At 40.7% G+C, this 21,461-nt stretch overlaps 1 protein-coding gene across 2 annotated transcripts in view; it reads left to right on the top strand.

The window, feature by feature from the left end:
- The window catches only part of hars (histidyl-tRNA synthetase), a 35,748-nt gene extending 15,934 nt beyond the window's left edge, over positions 1-19,814 (top strand). For both annotated transcript variants that reach the window (XM_043703076.2, XM_043703075.2), the window contains 7 exons: positions 5,340-5,438; positions 11,106-11,199; positions 13,545-13,672; positions 14,972-15,232; positions 17,895-18,011; positions 18,548-18,694; positions 19,444-19,814. In XM_043703076.2, the coding sequence (XP_043559011.1) occupies positions 5,340-5,438; positions 11,106-11,199; positions 13,545-13,672; positions 14,972-15,232; positions 17,895-18,011; positions 18,548-18,694; positions 19,444-19,503 (906 nt within the window). In that variant the 3' untranslated portion in view covers positions 19,504-19,814. The remainder of the gene's footprint in view (positions 1-5,339; positions 5,439-11,105; positions 11,200-13,544; positions 13,673-14,971; positions 15,233-17,894; positions 18,012-18,547; positions 18,695-19,443) is intronic.
- The last annotated feature ends 1,647 nt before the right edge of the window (positions 19,815-21,461 follow it).

Genomic DNA, 21,461 nt, shown 5'->3' with positions numbered 1-21,461 from the left:
ACCACTATGTTAGTCAACCTTGATAAAACTGGCCTGTACTTGTGTCTGTTGAGGTTTTCAGTTTTATACTTTTGATTTATAAAATCCAGCTACAATTGTTGTTAAAGGAAGGAAAAGTGAGTATATAAGTCAGGAAGGCGGCTAAACCCGAGATTCTACACCTGTAGTATCTCCCACCCACCCTCCTCCTCTAACCTTCTTAACTACTCTGCTTTTTCTTTTAAGGTAAGGATTTTTATTTCTTTACCAGGGACTAGTTAAAAATTTACTTTGGTTTTTTTGTGTGTGTGTATACATCAAGTCCTTATTTAGGGTAAAAAAAAAACTATAGCAGAGAGGTATCAGAAGGTATTCTAATTCATACTTGTACAAAGTAACTAATTAACTAACTAAGCAGAGATGGCTGGGCAGGTGATGTGTTGTTGCTGTATGATGTGGGAGCTGGCTGATCCCATTGTGAACGGCAGTGACCACATCTGCAGCAAGTGTTGGTTGCTGGAAGAATTCCGGATCAGAGTTGATGATCTGGAATCTGAGCTTCAAACACTGCGGCACATCCGGGAGGGGGAGAGTTACCTGGATGCTTTGTTTCAGGAGGCAGTCACACCTGGGAGGTTAAGTAATTCACATTCAGCTAGTGATCAGGCACAAAAGAGTGTGACTGTAAGTGAGGCAGATAGGGGGAACCGGAGTTCAGGAGTGGAGGAGCCTCAACCCTTGACCTTGTCCAACAGGTACGAGATTCTTGCTCCCTGTTCGGATGAGGAAAAGGGCTCTGGACAGGATGAGCCAACTGACCAAGGCACCATGGTCCAGAAGGCCATTCAAGAGGGGGGAGCAAAAAGACAAGTAGTGGTTATAGGGGATTCTATAATTAGGGGGACAGATAGTATCCTTTGCAAGCCGGATCGGGAGTCTCGCATGGTGTGTTGCCTGCCCGGTGCCATGGTGCGAGACATCTCCGACCGTCTTGAAAGGATATTGGAGCAGGAGGGGGAGGATCCAGTTGTTGTGGTCCACGTTGGTACCAACAACATAGGCAAGACTAGGGTAGAGGACCTGTTTGGGCATTACGAAGCACTAGGCAGGAAATTGAAGCACAGGTCCTCAAGGGTCATAATCTCCGGATTACTGCCCGAGCCACGTGCCAATTGGCATAGGGACAAGAAAATTAGGCAAGTAAACACGTGGCTAAGGGATTGGTGTGGGAAAGAGGGATTCCACTTCATGGGGCATTGGCATCAGTTTTGGAACAGGGGGGATCTGTACTGTTGGGACGGTCTCCACCTGAACCGATCAGGTACCAATGTTCTAGCGAAGAGGATAAATAGGGTGGTCAGTAGGACTTTAAACTTCTGAGTTGGGGGGAAGGGAAAGTGAAAGCGACAGGGAGTATGGAGGTAAATGGCAAGATAAGCAGCAGGATAGCATGTTTCCAGGCGGATTTAAAATTGAGGCAGACTGAGAATGCAGTAAAAAGCAAGGATAACTTAGGACATATGACTTCCAACATCTCTAATGATAAGGAAGTTAGCATTAAGGCACTTTACCTGAATGCTCGTAGCATACATAACAAAGCCGATGAACTAATGGCACAGATAATAGTGAATGATAATGATGTAGTAGGCATCACAGAGACTTGGTTACAGGGGGGTCAGGACTGGCAGTTAAACCTCCATGGTTTTTCAACTTATCGAAAAGACAGAGAGGTGGGCAGAGGGGGTGGGGTTGCCTTGTTAGTTAAGAACAAAATTAAATCTATGGTATTGAATGACATAGCGTCGGATGATGTGGAGTCTGTGTGGGTGGAATTGAGGAACCACAAAGGCAAAAAAAACATAATTGGAGTTGTGTATAGACCTCCTAACAGTGGTCAGGACCAGGGACGCAACATGTACCGGGAAATAGAGAAGGCATGTCAGAAAGGCAAGGTTACATTGATCATGGGAGACTTCAATATGCAGGTGGACTGGGTAAATAATGTTGTTAGTGGATCTAAAGAAAGGGAATTCATGGAATGCTTACAGGATGGCTTTTTGGAACAGCTTGTCATGGAGCCCATAAGAGAGCAGGCTATTCTGGACCTAGTGCTTTGCAATGAACCAGACTCTATAAAAGATCTTAAAGTAAGGGAACCCTTAGGAAGTAGCGACCATAATATGATAGAGTTCAGTCTGGAGTTTGAAAGGGAGAAGGCAAAATCGGATGTAATGGTGTTACAGTTGAATAAAGGTAATTATGAGGGCATGAGAGAGGAACTGACTAAAATAGACTGGAAGCAGAGGCTAACCGGGAAGACAGCAGAGCAAAAATGGCAGGAGTTTGTAGGTATAATTGAGGACACTGTACAGAGGTTCATTCCCAAGAAAAGAAAGATTAACTGGGGAGGGATTAGACAACCTTGGCTGACAAAGGAAGTCAGGAAATGTATTAAAGAAAAAGAGAGATCCTATAAAGTGGCTAAGAACAGTGGGAAATCAGAAGATTGGGAAGGATACAAAAGCAAACAGAGGATAACAAAGAGTGTAATAAGAAAGGAGAGGATCAAATATGAAGGTAGGCTAGCCAGTGATATTAGAAATAATAGTAAAAGTTTCTTTCAGTACATAAGAAACAAACGACAGGCAAAAGTAGACATTGGGCCACTTCAAACTGATGCAGGAAGCCTAGTGATGGGAGATAAGGAAATAGCAGGAGAACTTAACAAGTACTTTGCGTCAGTCTTCACAGTGGAAGACATAAGTAATATCCCAAAAATTAAAGGGTGTCACGGGGCTGAGTTGAGTATGGTTGCCATTACGAAAGAGATAGTGCTAGAAAAGTTAAAAAGTCTTAAAATTGATAAATCTCCTGGCCCCGATGGGATACACCCTAGAGTTCTGAGAGAGGTGGCTGAGGAAATAGCAGAGGCATTGGTTGAGATCTTTCAAGAGTCACTGGAGTCAGGAAAGGTCCCGGATGATTGGAAGATGGCTGTTGTAACCCCCTTGTTCAAGAAAGGATCAAGGCAAAACATGGAAAATTATAGGCCAATCAGCTTAACCTCGGTTGTTGGTAAAATTCTAGAATCCATCATTAAGGATGAGGTTTCTAAATTCTTGGAAGAGCAGAGTCTGATTAGAACAAGTCAACATGGATTTAGTAAAGGGAGGTCATGCCTGACAAACCTGTTGGAATTTTTTGAAGAGGTAACAAGTAGGTTAGACCAGGGAAACCCAGTGGATGTGGTCTATCTAGACTTTCAAAAGGCCTTTGATAAGGTGCCACACGGGAGGCTGCTGAGCAAGGTGAGGGCCCATGGTGTTCGAGGTGAGCTGCTGGGATGGATTGAGGATTGGCTGTCTAACAGAAGGCAGAGAGTTGGGATAAAAGGTTCTTTTTCAGAATGGCAGCCGGTGACGAGCGGTGTCCCGCAGGGTTCGGTGCTGGGGCCACAGCTGTTCGCATTATATATTAATGATTTGGATGAGGGAACCGGGGGCATTCTAGTGAAGTTTGCCGATGATACGAAGTTAGGTGGAGAGGCAGGTAGTACTGAGGAAGTGGGGAGGCTACAGAAGGATCTCGACAGGTTGGGAGAGTGGTCCAGGAAATGGCTGATGGAATTTAACGTGAGCAAGTGCGAGGTCTTGCACTTTGGCAAAAAGAATAAAAGCATAAACTACTTTCTAAATGGTGAGAAAATTAATAAAGCCAAAGCACAAAGGGATCTGGGAGTGCTAGTCGAGGATTCTCTAAAGGTAAACATGCAGGTTGAGTCCGTGATTAAGAAAGCGAATGCAATGTTGTCTCTTATCTCAAGAGGGTTGGAATATAAAAGCAGAGATGTACTACTAAGACTTTATAAAGCTCTGGTTAGGCCCCATTTGGAGTACTGTGTCCAGTTTTGGTCCCCACACCTCAGGAAGGACATACTGGCACTGGAACGTGTCCAGCGGAGATTCACACGGATGATCCCTGGAATGACAGGTCTAACATATGAGGAACGGCTGAGGATACTGGGATTGTATTCGTTGGAGTTTAGAAGATTGAGGGGAGACTTAATAGAGACGTACAAAATAATACATGGCTTGGAAAAGGTGGATGCTAGGAAATTGTTTCAGTTAAACGTGGAGACTAGGACCCGTGGACACAGCCTTAGAATTAGAGGGGGTCATTTCAGAACAGAAATGCGGAGACATTTCTTCAGCCAGAGAGTGGTGGGCCTGTGGAATTCATTGCCACGGAGTGCAGTGGAAGCCGGGACGCTAAATGTCTTCAAGGCCGGGATTGATAGATTCTTGTTGTCTCGAGGAATTAAGGGCTACGGGGAGAACGCTGGTAAGTGGAGCTGAAATGCGCATCAGCCATGATTGAATGGCGGAGTGGACTCGATGGGCCGAATGGCCTTACTTCCACTCCTATGTCTTATGGTCTTATGGTCTTAAACCTCACTAGTTCCAGAACTAGTTAGGAACTCCTGTTTATTCGGTACATTTATCGTTTTGCTTGAGAATAGTTTAGAGATGAGCACAGTTAGGAACTTAAATGTAATTCCTTATTGAACAAGAATAAATAAAACTGCTTAACTGCTTGATCATATAAAATTCTTTCTGAATCAAATGTACAATGTATTCAGGATTAAATAAGCCATGGAATGATGTAACAAATCAGTTGTATACTCCAACAACATGTAAGGGTGTTGCTTAACTCTTTCATAGTGAATTTCAGTTTTACTTGTATTATAAAGGGAAACTTAAGGACGGGAATTTTCCAATCAAAGAGAGCAGATCTTTTGCAACTTCTTTGTCTTGTATGTGATGCAAGGAACAGGTTACAAATTTAGGCTTCACCCATCCTGTGATTTATCGTGTGCAAATGTTATAAAATACATGGTTCAGGAATGTGCAGGACTACTGCGTGATAAGATGTCATTAAATGAACAAATAAATCTGCATACAGATATACAAACAATTGTTTGATTATGTTATTTTATTACTTACCTGTGTGTCAGTGATTAGAACAGACAAAAGACCGGCGCTTCACTGGGTAGGGCCTACATTAGTTGCAATGTTGCTGACTTCAAACTGACACTTGAAGTGAGCTCTGATTCCTCAAAAGATTTTTAGTGCAAATTTGTATCTTACTATCGGAAATCTAAATTGGGAAGTAGTATTTTTTTCAAACTTAGTGTTAATCTGTGCATTTTTCTCTTCACATTAATTTCTCATTAAATTATAATGTTGAAGATATAATTTTGTAGCTTGCAATGATTCATTCAAAGGATTAAAACTTATCATGCAAAAAAAAACTATTCTGATTCAAAGCCGTTGTAACTGTGTTCATTTGCCTGTATGCAGGTTAATGACAGACGTGTTCTTGATGGGATGTTTGAAGTGTGTGGAGTCCCAGCTGATAAATTCCGAACAATCTGTTCTGCGGTGGATAAAATGGACAAGGTAAAGGGCTGATGAACCAGACTTGTTAGCCTTTCGTGCAGAATATGTGAAAAACCTGTCCTGTTATTTTCTTAAACTGTTCCAAACTCTTGCCTAAAATCATTGATTTATGAGGCTTTATTTTCAGGAGTTTCCAGTTGATAATACCAACTTGACTTCAAAAGCGAAAATGATGGGTATTTCAGCAGTTCAGGCAACCTCGCTGGTGTGGAGGATACATGTTTAAAGTCAGTGACCACTTGTCAGCTCTGTTTAGCTAACAATCTCATCCAGAGTGGTTAACGTGTCCCCATTTTCTCAAACTTGTGCCACTCCTGTACTTCACAAAAGATCTTGAGATATTGGTAGAGCAATGTTCAGCCAATTCCTCATTGGCACAGTTGCATCCCTTCTTTCACAAGTTGATTCATCGATAGATGTCTTTTCAGTCTATTTGGGTTGCGGGATAAGCTTTTGAAGCAGCTTGACCAGATGGGTCAATGGGCTGAGAAGTGGCAGATGGAGTTTAATTCAGATAAATATGAGGTGCTGCATTTTGGGAAAGCAAATCTTAGCAGGACGTATAAACTTAATGGTAAGGTCCGATGGAGTATTGCTGAACAAAGAGACCTTGGAGGGCAGGCTCATAGCAGGTAGATGGGATAGTGAAGAAGGTGTTTGTTATGCTTTCGTTTATTAGTCAAGAGTATTGAGTACAGGAGTGGGAGGTCATGTTGCAGCAGTACAAGACATTGGTTAGGCCACTGTTGGAATATTACGTGCAATTCTGGTCTTCTTCCTATCTGAAAGATGTGAAACTTGAAAGGGTTCAGAAAATATTTACAAGGATGTTGCCAGGTTGGCGGATTTGAGCTATAGGGAGAGGCTGAACAGACTGGGACTGTTTTCCCTGGAGTGTTGGAGGCTGAGGGGTGACCTTATAGAGGTTTACAAAATTATGAGGGGCATTGATAGAGTAAATAGGCAAAATCTTTTCCCTGGGGTGGTGGAGTCCAGAACTAAAGGGTATTGGTTTAGGGTGAGAGGAGAAGGATATAAAAGAGACCTATGGGGCAACTGTTTCACATAGAGAGTGGTGCTTGTATGGAATGAGCTGCCAGAGGAAGTGGTGGAGGCTGGTATAATTGCAACATTTAAGAGGCATTTGGATGGGTATATGAATAGGAAGGGTTTGGAGGGATATAGGTTGGGTGCTGGCAGGTGGGATTAGATTGGGTTGGGATATCTGGTTGGCATGGATGGATTGGACCAAAGGGTCTGTTTCCGTGCTGTACATCTCGATGACGCTATGACAGTCAATACTTAGTGCAGATACCCATAGTGTTTAATGTAAGGTCTGCATGTGTATCACCATACTTTGCTTGCTTACTTTATTGTATTGATCCTGATTTTCATTTATTCCTGCTGTTTCTGTTAGCCTCTTCTGTCAAAACATTACACACCTTAAAATCCCAAATTATTGAACACCCCACTTTGCTGTGGTGTCACTGTTTGATTTGTTTTTTCTCAATCAGCAGTGCCGTGAAACTGCAGCCATTTACCCAGGACTCCCATCCCTCTGCTCAGTTGAAGCTGAAGAATAAAGCTGTACAGACTATAAACCAAAACCAAACTTAGAAATTATGAACCAAGAAAAAAGCAAAATGTACCTCTCCCATTACATTGAACTCCCATAGTGCTGCAAATTCCCAAAAAGTACTCACTCCCAACTGCTCATGCAAAGTTTATTGATCATGAACTTTCAACAGTCCCACTGTTGAACCCTGGATCTCTCAGTTCAGGGGTAGGAACATTACCATTGTGCCACAGGAGGGCCCCTCCACCTGTTTAATAGAACTGAGTTCAGAAGACTTGAACTGATTAAGTCTCAAAAGTAATCACCACCTATTAAGACTCTAAGTCTTCAGGTGATTGGCTGATGATACATTTGAATCTGTTCCATGATTAACCTTTCAACTGAACTGTTAGTGCCCTTGTAGTACAATTGTTATGTCCCTACCTTTGAGCCAGGAGACCGACGTTCAAGTCTCATCTGTTCCAGAGGTATGTAATAACACATCTGAACAGGTTGAAGAGAAAATATCCTTAACTAGACTACTACTGACCTTTAAATTGTTAAATAAAATGGAGAGAAAAATAAAAAATATAAATTCATATGGTGTTTCATATTCCCAAAAACACAGTCACTCTGGCTGTGCTCTCTCCCAAATGAGTATGAAGCTTACTCAGAACAGCACCTCTGTTACAGCACTCCTTCAGCACTGAACTGGACTGTCAGTCCAGATTTTTGTGCTCAACTAGGGAGGCAATGGCCTTACAGTATTATCACTAGATTATTAGCTAAAAAAACCAGGGTTCGAATCGTGAGATGGCAAATGGTGGAATTTGAATTCAATAAAAAACTATCTGCAATTAAGAATCTTATGATGGCCATGAAACTGTTATTGATTGTCTGGCTCACTAGTGTCCTTCAGGGAAGAAAATCTGCCATCCTTTCTTGGTCTGGCTTACATGTGACTCCAGACCCACAGGAATGCAGTTGACTCTTAACTATCCTCTGAAATGGCCAAGCAAGCCACTCAGTTGTACTAATTGCTCCGAAGTCTCAACAAGGAAATTAAATCGGACAGATGATTTGGCATTGAGTTAAGCATTGGAAACAACTATGGCAGAAATAGCCCTGTCAACCATAGAAAGCTGTTTCCAATGTCTGGGGTCTAGTGTCAAAATTGGGAGAGCTGTCTTGCCAATTGGTCAAGCAAAACCCTGACATAGTCATGCTCACAGAATCATACCTTACAGACAATCTCTCAGACACCACCATCACTATCCCTTGATATATCTCAGCAGAGGTGGTGGCACAGTGGCGTACAGTGAGAGGGAGTTACCCTGGGAGTCTTCATCATATATTCTGGACTCCATGACTTCTGGTTAAACGCGAGCAAGGAAACCTGCTGCTGGTTGTCAAATACTCTCCGTGCTCCACTGATGAATCAATAATCCTCCATGTTTGAACAACACTTGGAGGAAGCACTGAGGTTGACAAGAGTGCAAAATATACTCTGGGTAGGGATTTCAATATCCACCAACAGGAGTAGTTCAACGGCAACACTACTGATTGAGCTGGTTGAATCCTAAAGGACATAACTGCTAGACTAGGTCTATGATAGGTGGTAAGGGAACCAACAAGTGGGAAGAACATACTTAACTTCATCCTTGAGACAGGAGAATCGAGGTTTCGGGCATAAGCCCTTCTTCAGGATTCGGGTTTATGCCCGAAACGTCGATTCTCCTGTTCCCTGGATGCTGCCTGACCTGCTGCGCTGTTCCAGCAACACATTTTCAGCTCTGATCTCCAGCATCTGCAGACCTCACTTTCTCCTTAACTTCATCCTTACCAATCTGCTGGCTGCAGATGCATCAATGCATGACAATATCAGTAAGAGTAACTACCACTTGTGAAAGGGAAGTCTCTCACCTTCTCATTGATATTAACCTCCATCATGTTGTGTAACACTATCATCATGTTAAATGCCAGGCAATTACCATCTCCAATAAAAGAGAATCTTAGCACCAGCACTTGACATTCATTGTGTTACCATCATTGAATTCCCCTGCTACAGTATCCTTGAGCTTATTATTCACCAGAAACTCAACTGAACTTGACATTTTTAAAGATGGTGGCAGAGTAGTTGGGCTGATCCGCTACTGTCGGCTTTCTTTCTCTCTTTTCTCCTTTTTTTTCTTTGTTTTCTTTTGGGTCTGGAGAGTGGTGGGTGAGGAAGGAGTTGTCAGGCGGCAGTGACGACACCAGGTCAAGCCAGACACAGCTCCACCCCAGCCTATGGTCTCCTGGCAAACAAGGAGCAGATGCTGGGCTAACTCCTCTGAGCCGACATCACATGCTAGGCCAAGGCTCCAGGTCTGTGGCTAGGACAGGGTGACTGAAGGAGGAGAGGTGGTGTTCTCTGAAGATCCTTAGACAGCTCTTCCAAACCCACAACCACTTATATCACAAAATGACAAGGCCACCAGATCCTGGGGACAAAATCCTGGAATTCCCTTCCTAATGGCATTATGGGTCCACCTACAGCATATGAACTGCAGCACCACCACCAGCACCTCAAGCAACGAGATACAGGCAACAAATGCTGGCAAGCCAGCAATGCCCACATCCCATGAATGAATGTAAAAACAAGTCCAAGAACTGGACTTTAACTCACAATTGCTGCCTTCATGCTATCTGCAGAGTCACAGGCTGGCTCAGATGTTCGGAAATATTCTCCTAAACTATGACTATTTTTTTATACATTTATGCTTCAGTAATAAGAATTTAGATAATTAGGCCACCCTAGCTGGGAATTTTCCCATGATTTTTAATTGCAGTGAAATAGATAAAGTTTTTTCATCTGGGATTTATTTGTTATCTTTATCAAATGTTTTATCACTGCCTGGTTCAGATGAAATCCTGGAACTTTAAGTGCCCTTGGTTTTAATTGTCTTGATCTTCATGGTCAGATAAATGTCCTGTCAGATGCAAATGGATCCTTATCTTCCTTCTTTCTGTTTACCTGGTAACGCAAGAGAAATTCAATGCAAATTAACCTCCCAAATTGAATTGACCTTCTGATGTACTTGTATTGCAGGAAAACTTCAAATGCTTCTGAAGTGCATTATCTTCTAAGCAGCACCTTAATTTTGTATCTCTCTGCTCCGAATTTAAAAGTAGCCTTTTAAAACATGATTAAAGTGATCCAGATTTAAATTTTGATACTGTTTGTGGTTTTTAAATTTTGAAAATGATGCTGCCTTTAACCTAATGACCTTTGCGTGTATGGCAAAACCTTGACGGGCCAACTAGCCCCCTCCTGTGCTATAAATCACTTTTGGCTCCTCAAATGGATTTTGGATAGAGCTCAACATTTGGAAAATCTGGCTGATTTCTTTCTCTGTTTCTTATTGTGATCTTAATAAGCGTTGACAGCAACTACAGTGGACCCAGCATAATGCTGGCTGAAGACCATTAGATTTAGGAGATCATTTGGCCCATTGAATTTCCTCCACCATCCAATGAGACCATGGCTGATGTGATGATCCTTAACTCCTTTCCTCCCATTTTGCATAATCTGTCTATCTCAGTCTTGGATATATTTAATGACACACCCTCCCCATTTTCTGTTTTCAATGGGTGATGTCTTAACTCTAAACTCAACTAGGTCAGCACCAATTATAGATCAAATCTCCCTGACCTAAACCATCAGTTCAGTACAGTGAGAGTGTAGTTTACTGAATCACTGGTAGACTTGATAAACCTGGCTTGCATTTATTCCTGGCATTTTTATATTCTGACTGTTATGAAGTTTATTTAATAAAAATAATATACCTGTTAATTGGGTGATGCTGTGTAAAGTTTTTCATGTAATTGAGTGATGCTGCACTTCTTGTCTCTTTCAGCTGAGCTAAGCATTTGAGTCTTTTTTTTCATGCCTTCTATTGATTTATTTTAAAATGTTAATTCATCACTTTATTGACAGCCAATAACGTACAAAATAAATGTGTTTATTATGAGTGTATCTTATTTTATTTTCTCTTACTATTTCTTTAATAATCCTGCATTGGTCACTACATCCAGGTTCCAAACATTTCCTGTTTGATATTCACTTGTAGATGCCATGGGAGGAAGTGAAGAATGAAATGGTTGCAGAGAAGGGGCTTTCTCCAGAAACTGCTGATAAAATTGGAGAATATGTTCAGCTTAATGGTATGCTTATTTGTTTAATATAGAGTGCTTTTAACTGAAGTCCTCAAAGCTGTCTTAATCTCCATAAGTTTGTGCTAAGTGCATGCTTAAAGTAAGAGCAAAATATTGTGGATGTTGGAGATCTGAAGTAAAGACATGTTGGAAGAACTCAACAGGTCTAGCAGCATCTGTGGAGAGAGAAACTGAGTTAACATTTCAAATCTAATATGATTCTTCTTTGGAATTACTGAAGAAGAATCCAAAGAAAAGTTATTTGGAATGTTAACTCTGTCTCTCTCCACAGATACTTCCAGACCTACTGCAATTTCTCCAGCATTTTGTGCCATCAGCAGTTAACAGAAATAAAAACAATGTTAGCCTGTTAAAAAACAAGGAACAAACACAGGATTAAAGCAAATTACTGCGGATGCCGGAATCTGAAACCAAAAGAGAAAATGCTGGAAAATCTCAGCAGATCTGGCAGCATCTGTAAGGAGAGAAAAGAGCTGACGTTTCGAGTCTAACTGACCCTTTGACAACTGACTCTTTTCTCTCCTTACAGATGCTGCCAGACCTGCTGAGATTTTCCAGCATTTTTCTCTTTTGGATTAAGGAACAAACACATATTTATGGATTTAGGGTGTAAGAATGCTTCACAGTCAGTGAACCACTTTTTGAAGAATAGCCACTGCTGTTCAGGCACATACAGTTTCTGTTTGGCATGCTGCAAGGTGTCACCGATAATGAAACGACCAGACTCTTTTTTTTTAATATATATGCTACTCTGTGCAATGTTAGCTCAAACATGAGAAGAGTTCCACTTGTGTTCAAGGAAGGTAGTAGGTAATAAGCACAATATGTACTGTCCCCATTGTCAAATAAAAGTTGGTAAATACAGATAATGTGCCTGCCCCATTTGCACGCTTACTCCTGGGGTAAGAAATATGACTGTGATTTGATGGGGAATTTTTCCATACGGATAGGCAAAGCTGCTTCAGTAAAAGACACATACAAAGCTCAGACCACAGTGGTTTTGCAGCCTAACTGTGCACAAATTTTAAAGTTAAACTGAAACTTTATTTATCCTTATCTTATGGGAAATGGGTTTTGCTGGCAAAGCAGCATTTATTGTCCTTCAGCTGAGTGGTCTTAGGCCATTTGAAATGGAAGTCAAGAGTCACTCACATTGCTGTGCATCCAGACTCACTTTAGGCCAGACCAGGTCAGAGAATTATACAGCATGTAAACAGACCCTTCAGTTCTAACACCGACCAGATATTTGAAATTAACCGATTCCCATTTGCCAACATTTGACCCATAACCCTCTAAACAGTTCTGGTCACCACACTACCAGAAGGATGTGGATACTTTGGAGAGAGTATAGGAAAGGTTTACCAAGATATTGCCTAGTACAGAGGATTTTAGCAGTGAAGAAAGTTGGATAGACTGGATTTGTTTTCACAGGAACGCAGGAGATTGAGGGGCAACCTATAAGATGGTGAATGGCATGGATAGGGTGGAAAGAATGAGGCTTTTTCCCAGGGAGTCAATTACTAGAGGACACAGGTTCAAGGTGCGAGGGGAATGTTTAAAAGAGATGGGCAAGGCAAGTCTTTTTCACCATAAGGATGGTCAGTGCCTGGAACACTTTGACGGAGGAGGTGGTGGAAGCAGACACGATAGCAGCATTCAAGAAACACCCACATGAATATATGAATAGGAAGGGAAAAGAGGAATACGAATCTTGTAAGTGAGGATGGTTTTAGTATGGAAAGGCAAAATGTGTTGATGCAGGCCTATTCCTCTGCTGTATTGTTCTTTGTTCAAAATCCTTCCAATTCATATACTTATCCAGATGCCTTTTAAATGTTGCAATTGTATCAACCTCCATCACTTTCTCTGGCAGCTCATTCCATACATCTGCCACTCTCTGGGTGAAAAAGATGAAGTCAACAGATTTCCTTTCCACAAGCTGTTTTGGAATTTGAACCTGTGTCCCCAAAGCATTAAATCATAAGTCACATGACACCAGGTTATGGTTCAATGAGTTAATTTGAAATCAGTGCTGCTCCAAAAGCTTGTGATTTCAAATAAACCTATTGAACTATAACCTGGTGTCATGTGACTTCTGACTTTGTCCACCCCAGTCCAACACCGGTACCTCCACCCCAAATCATTAATCTGGGCCAAGGGATTACTCATTCAGTGACACCACCACTATATCACAGTCTCCCTCAGTTTTTAAAGTCAGTTACCTGTTTTGATTCAATGATGTAAACCATCAGTAATGTAGTCATTTTTTTTTCTTTGTCAATTGTTACTTATTCCTTCATGAAGCAGGGAAACTAATCCTGTGTCTTTTCCAGGTGCAACAGAGTTGGCTGACAAGCTGCTGCAGGATGACAAATTGTCACAAAGCAAGGTGGCTTTGGAAGGTCTAGCTGACATGAAACAGCTCTTTGAGTATTTAACATTTCTTGGTATTGAAGACAAGGTAAGAAGCTCAGCTATATGCTCTAATATAACCTAATGCTCAGGTCAGCACCCCTGGTTCTCCTTGATGACCTTGTCATTTGTGGAATGTAACCCATAGGAATTAATATAGGAATTTTCATTTACATCTGTTTGAGAGAAATTTCTTTACTCTAAAGGATTGCGTGCAATTCTGGTCTCCTTCCTATCGGAAAGATGTTGTGAAACTTGAAAGGGTTCAGAAAAGATTTACAAGGATGTTGCCAGGGTTGGAGGATCTGAGCTACAGGGAGAGGCTGAACAGGCTGGGCTGTTTTCCCTGGAGTGTCAGAGGCTGAGGGGTGACCTTATAGATGTTTACAAAATTATGAGGGGCATGGATAGGGTAAATAGGCAAAGTCTTTTTCCTGGGGTCAGGGAGTCCAGAACTAGAGGGCATAGATTTAGGGTGAGAGGGGAAATATATAAAAGAGACCTAAGGGGCAACTTTTTCACACAGAGGGTGGTACGTGTATGGAATGAGCTGCCAGAGGATGTGGTGGAGGCTGGTACAATTGCAACATTTAAGAGGCATTTGGATGGCTTTATGAATAGGAAGGGTTTGGATGGATATGGGCTGGGTGCTGGCAGGTGGGACTAGATTGGGTTGGGATATCTGGTCGGCATGGACGAGTTGGACCGAAGGGTCTGTTTCCGTGCTGTACATCTCTATGATATATGAACAAGAAAGTTTTCCCCTCAAGGTGGAAATTGTACATTGTTCATTGGAAGGAATTGGCTTGCTAGCACTAATCTTGTTTGTACCACTTCTATTCTCATAGACTCACAGTTTATCGTTTGAATTCTTGTTTACAACAAGTCAGATAAAAAGCATTAAAAGGAGGCCGGTTTATATGCTTGTGAAATTTACTTGAAGGTTCATTGTCACCTTGCATTTGCTATTGTCCTTAGACAGTAGTGTAGGGATGAAGTGACAGTTGTTGGGTAATCTGTGATGTAAAGTCTTCAGTGCACATCTCCTGAAAAAGTCTCACATTTAAGTAAGTTCTTATGTATTTTCTCCGACACACCTTCACCACTTGTTTTGAGGCTCTTGCTTCTAAAGCAGCAAATAGCAACCGCATTTAATCTACTACTAATACAAAACTAGCGCATTTATTTAGCCCATTCCGAAACAAAATATGGATCTGATAAATGGTGTAAGAAGGATTCAAACTTTTGTTTTGAATCTTTGTTACAAAAAATATTTTAGTGGCTGTGGATGCATGCAAATTTCATTTTATATTGATTTTGAGTTGACAATAATTATTCTCTTTTTCAGGTTGTCTTTGACCTCAGTTTAGCTCGAGGTTTAGACTACTACACCGGTGTGATCTACGAGGCTGTGCTGGTCCAGAATCAGGCTGACACCCAGATGCAACAGAACGAACATTGTGAACCAGTTGGTGTCGGCAGTGTAGCTGCTGGGGGGCGATACGATGGCCTTGTTGGAATGTTTGATCCCAAAAATCGGAAGGTGCCATGCGTGGGAGTCAGCATTGGGATTGAAAGAATATTCTCCATAATGGAACAGAGAATGGAGGTACTACAACTGACCCCTTGTGCCAGTTACAGCAAAATGGATATTTAAGATGAGAAGCATTGCGTTACTTTGACACTTTACACCTGTTGCAACACTTTTCAGTCAGGGTTGCAACTTCCATTTTCTATCAAGTTCCTTTAGTTTAGTGTGGCTGTTCTCAAATCAAATTTCATGCATTAGATTGAATTGCACCCCCTAATAAAGTGTACCTGCTTGGGAGACCAGAGACACTTTGTTATTTTCAATGTATTCACAGTCTGGAAGCTATATATTTCAATGGATTGACACTAAAGTTTGATCCTGATACCTGGTCAGTTTGATGTTTAGTTTATGGTATTTATTTTCGATAAAACAGGCATTAAGTTTTTCAGTGTACTCTTCATGTTTCCTTTTGGTTAGCTTTTCAAATGTGACCACCTATTTTTATCCTATTCACTGGTGCTGCAGTAATTAGGTGCTAGTATTGAGAGTCCTGTATTCCAAAAAAAACAGAATTTGAATGTAGTTTTTTTAAAATCTGGAAGTAAAAAGAACTGACAATTGTTAAAGGGTTAACAAGTAGCTATTGGATTGTTATAAACAAACAACTGGGTTCTCCAATGACCATTTATGAATGGGATAAAAGGAGCCACCTTTTATCCCATTAGACCTATGTGGTTGTAGTCTCACATCAATGCAGTTTGTGCAGAATTTTTTTCTGTTTAGTTTATGCTATGTGGGTATTACTGACAATGCCACTAATTGCCCATTTCAGTGGACAACTGAGAGTCAACCACATTACTTTGCATCTATAGTCACATGTAGGCCAGGCCAAGTAAGGATGCTAAAGTTAGCTTCTCTAAAGGACGTTAATGAACCAGTTGGATTTTTATAACAGTTGGTGATAGTTTCATGGCCACCATTACTGAGCCTACCTTTGAATTCCACCAGTCACTGTGGTGGTATTTGAACACATGGTCGAACAACATTGGTCAGGGTCTCGAGATTACTGGTCCAGTAACGTTAACACCATGCCACCGTCTCCCGAGAAACTTGTAAAATCAAGTAAAATGGGGAAGGACAAGGAGCCAGCAATACCCTCAGCACCTACTTTCTGAAGAAGGGTCACTGGACCCGAAATGTTAACTCTACCTTCTTTCTAAGACCTGTTGAGTTTTGCCAGAAATGTCTGGTCTCGTCTCAGTTAGTATCAGAGATTTTTAATTACTCTGCCTTAGGAAAGATTATTTTTCCAAAAATGTTTTATTCATTAAATGTTATAAAAAGTGCACATAGTACCATTCACCATTTACATTACATAAAATGAAAATAAGATCAGTTTTTTCCAATAATCTGTTACTCAGTACATTTAGATTACAGTTAATATTGATTATACTCATCACATGTCAAATATGCAACCTGAGGGGTTTTACTTAGTTTCAGCCCCTCTCTTAGCAATGGCTGAAAGGCATTAGCTGGTGCTTTCACCCATTGTGTTTTTGCTGTCCTGGAGCTACAAATGTGCCAGCCTTGAACATTTGATTGCAGGTAACTCTTTGCACTGGAAAACTAGCAAAGAGCTTCTTACATTGATTTGGCAGCTCTTTGGCTCAGTTGATATTTGTGCTCCACAAGCTGTTCTCCACAATCACCTGATGAACCTTGACAAAGACCACGATATATTTGTTCAAGCCTCCTTTGTAAAGCCTTGAGGGCACAGACTCAGAGACTCCTGATATATTGGATTGATCTGACAGAGAGGGCTTTTCTCACCACCAACTAGACTATGCTTTGTTGCTTCTTTCTGCCTTACGAACGAACCATGTTCAAATTTTCACACTTATCAACAATGGGATGTAATTCTACTCAGACTTTCTGGATTCTTGCTTCTGTGTGACCTGCTTTGAAATTTATTTGGTTCCATTTCAAGTGACATTCAGTTAAAACTGTAGCTGGGTTCTGGAGGATCTTCATTATCAGACAAAGAAAAATATTAAATGTTATTCTCTCTAAATAGAAATAATTTCACTGGAGTTCCTACATTGATGAAGGAAATTGCTTTAAAAATAAACTCTCCCTTTCACCTCTTTCTTTTCCTGGAACTTCAATTTCCTCTTTAGACCCAGACTGAATCTAAATCTGGAGATCCAGTGTGAAAGTGCCCTTTGTTCAGAAGTGTTGGTGCTTTTACAATTCATGAGGGTTATTTTCAATCACTCTCACTTACTGCTTCCCTCACCTGAACCCTTACTGTGAGCAGGGACTTCAGAGAGGAACATTTTTAAATGTCATTTCAGAAAATCTCATGGTCATTCTGAAAATATTCCACTAATCTTTCTTGCAATTAAAATGGATAATCTCGTACTGCCCCATGTTGAATTGTGTGGTTTTTCCCAGTCACTGAATGTGTTTGTGTCCCTTTCCACCTTGCTCCCATCTATACAGCCATTCGTAATGTGAAATCTATCCATCTCTGTCTTGAACCTACTCAATGACTGAGTTTCCACAGCCTTCTGGGACAGAGAATTTACCATCCTCTCAGTGAAGAAATTCCTTCTCATCTCAGCTATAAATGACCTACTCCTTATTCAGAAACTGCAACTGATCATTAATCTGTTCACAGTATATCCTGAGATCCTTTACTTTGCTGATCAGTGTGTTGACTACTGTTCTGTTTTGCCAGGCCTCTGATCAGAAAATTCGTACGACAGAGACTCAGGTCCTTGTTGCCACAGCACAAAAGAAGCTTCTGGAAGAGAGGATGAAGTTGGTGGCAGAGCTTTGGAAACATGGGATTAAGGTTTGTGATCTGCTGCAAATGCAGCAACGATGGGGTTGATGAGTTAAGTGGAGGAATTATAGGTTAAGGAGAGATTCAGTAGAGATTTTGAAAATAATGAAGGATTTTGATTGATGGAGAAGCTACTCCCTTCAGCACATTTATCAATAAGGATCACAGTCTTTGGGATGGGGAAAGATGCTGAGGAGGTCAATAAAATTTAAGAGTACAATTTTTTTCATCTAATGGTGATCAGCTCCCTCTGGCTCACTGCAAGTTTATTCCATCTGTAACTATTGCATTCTGCCAGAGAGTAGGATTCTATTGTAAGTGATCAGAATTTGGTATTTGTCTAGGAACTTGCCAGCCCTAGTGGGTAAAACCATTTCAGTGATGATTAGGTACTGCTTGAACCTCAATATTTTAATGCTTCTTCTAACACCATTACTACAATGAAACTCCAACAGATTTATTAACAATGCCAACTTTGAGCAGCCTCTTGTTAATCTATTCAATAGTATTTACAGTCGTGAATTGTGTATTGTGCAATTCTGCAGGCAGAAATCACCTACAAGAAGAACCCAAAGCTCCTGAACCAGCTGCAGTATTGTGAGGAGACAGGAATTCCCCTGGTGGCTATAATCGGAGAACAAGAACTCCAAGATGGGGTTGTCAAACTTCGAGTTGTTTCTACAAGAGAGGAGGTTAGCTAAATAAAGATATTACTGCAAAAAATGGTAACTGTTTTCCTACGTTTCTGTGCACAAAACACTTCAATACATTTGAACCTTTGTAAACAAATGTACCCAAATAATGGACTCCTGCAAAAAAAAATGCATACTGAGAGATTCCAATAATGTGCAGGGTACAAGAGGCACTCAACAAAAACAGACACACATTACAACTCGCAGACAGCCTGCAATGTATTGGATCCTTTTACACCTTAAAACACAGGGCATGTATATTGATACAATGCAACAGAGGGTTTTGTGGAATGTAAAGACATAAGATAAAACCAAGAGCTGCAGATGCTAGAGATCTGAAATAAAAAACACATTGCTGTGAAACTCAGCAGCATCTGTAGAGAGAAAGCAGAGTTAACATTTCCAGTCTGACATTCTGATGAAGAGTCACTAAACTCGAAATATTAACTCTGCTTTCTTCCCATAAGAACATAAGAAATAGGAACAGGAAGAACCCATTTGACCCTCAACCTGATGCCAGGCCCAGAGGTGTCTGTGATTTACAGGTTTTATGTATAATTTTGTGACCAAATTTGTGATGATCCACAGACCTTTTGTAAATGTAGCTTAAGTGAGACAATATAAGCAGCCAGGTGAAAGTACAATATTTTATTTTAAATGTTGTAAATACAGTGAATGTGGTTGGTATTATAAGTGTCTCCTATAATTGCAAATTGAATTGATAATTGTTTTTGGATTATCTTTTGCAGGTTGCTGTTGCAAGAGTAAATCTGATAGAAGAAATCAAGAAGAGATCCTGCCAGTCCTAACCTCTTCTGAAAGATGTAAAATGTCTCACCTTAGAATCTCTGCTACACATTGATCAGTGTTGCAGAATACCATGCTACATCATTGACCTGAACCACTGCTTGTCAATATGCACGGTGAACAAGAAAGTCACCACTCTGTTCGCAATATGAAACAGAAAAAAAATTTGATTTTTTGGAATTTACTCATATCCTACTCTAGAGTATATGTTCTATCTCAATTATGTTTGACAAGGATACCCTGCCTTTCACAAAGGCAGAGGGAGGCTAGAAATTGTTGGCCAGCCAAATCAATAAAAAAGCATGCTGGCAAAGTTGCAGTTCTGTTTATTGATTCAAAATATTTAATCATCCCCTGTGTTAGCCAACCAAAAGCATCTGTGAATCTGTACTGCAATTAAATCTAATCTGTTCTGGAGTCTGATCAAATCACCTTGAACATCCAAACAAGCAGGAAGAAACTGGATTTCCTGTAAATATTCCTGCTCTGTGCTTTTCTGCTTGTAGGTATAGCCATTTCTGACCAATTACATCATCCCATATAATTCACAAATTGAAACAGTTTCTACTAGTGTTATAAGACATTGATATTCAAATGTTTTTGACATGTCCTGTTTTAAAATGAGTTAGTAATGATAAATTTCTGCCATCATTGCCCCAATTTGTTATAATTCTGTATAGGTCCCTCATGCAAATGTACTGCATGTGAAGAGGGTTTTAATATTGCTATTACCTCAAATAGCAGTGCAGTGGATGTACCTGCTTCTGACTGGGCCTAGCTAACTTTGACAGTGGAGCACAGACCTGCAGAAGCTCAAGAAAACAGGAGCACTGGGAATACACAACCCAGCAACAGCAGGGCTTATGACACTGGGTGAAGGGGTTGGGTAAGGGCACCAGAGAAAATGACAAGCACAAGCAATACCAGCTGTTGCCAGGTGCCCACTTATCTTCTAGCATGCGTGGACTGTCCTGTGTCATCAACCCACTGACAAGTCTCTGGGCCCCAGAAGTCCTTGGATTTGAATTTGAGAGTCACAGATGTAACATTATTTTATGAATAGAAAATTTTCAATATTTGAGTAGTTGTAAAATGTTGATTGCATTCTATATTCATAGTTCATTCATGTTATAAAGGATTAGAACCTTTGTGATTTACTACTGAAGAACATTGGCCATTTTGTGTATAAAAGCAAAATGAGATGGAAGCTAGAAATATTAAATAACAGCTGGGAGTACCCTGGCACAAATTTGGAGGATGCAACATTAAACGACAAGTTTAGTATTGCAATCCAAAAGATATGATCATTGGACAAATTAGAAACAAAAGCCCAGCATCTCACACTTTGGGTTAACCACTTCCCGACTCAGAAGCATAAAACTAACACATACTAGGTCAGCAACGATGATGGCAACTAGTAATTGTGGGACCTCTCTAGTCTCATACTCTACCACAAAAGATGTCTTTAAAGATGTGGATGGCAGGATTGTTGCTGTTCAAACACAGAGGAAATGGGAGAGACATTACCACTGCACCAAGAGAGCCCTCAGTTCTTCACCGTAGTGTCCTAGGCCGAACCACCTTCAGCCGCTTCATCAATGACTTTCTCTCTATCATAAAATCAGAAATGGAGACAAAGTTAAGTACAACTTGCAAGTCCTCAGATACTGAAGCATCTTGTGGCAAATGCAGCAAGACCCAAGCAATATCCAGGCTTGGGCTGATAGGTGATAAATAACATATCATTTAAGTGTCAGGCAATAACATTCCCAATAAGAAAAAAATCTAACCGTCTCCTCTTTGAATTCAATGGCTTTACATCAGAACAGGAATAGGACAATCAGCCTGTCTAGCCTGACCTGCCATTTAATATGATCATTTCCTTTAATGCATGTTATGCCCCAAACCCTTTAAGCCGTTAATAACCTCGGTACACGTGACAATAAATTCAATTCAATAA

Source organism: Chiloscyllium plagiosum, unplaced genomic scaffold, assembly GCF_037043375.1.
Source record: "Chiloscyllium plagiosum isolate Xiang-an unplaced genomic scaffold, Cpla_swu_hap1 HiC_scaffold_16, whole genome shotgun sequence".
Classification (NCBI taxonomy): domain Eukaryota; kingdom Metazoa; phylum Chordata; class Chondrichthyes; order Orectolobiformes; family Hemiscylliidae; genus Chiloscyllium; species Chiloscyllium plagiosum.
Note: the sequence above shows the minus strand (reverse complement) of the source record. Positions and strands in the feature narration are given on the sequence as shown.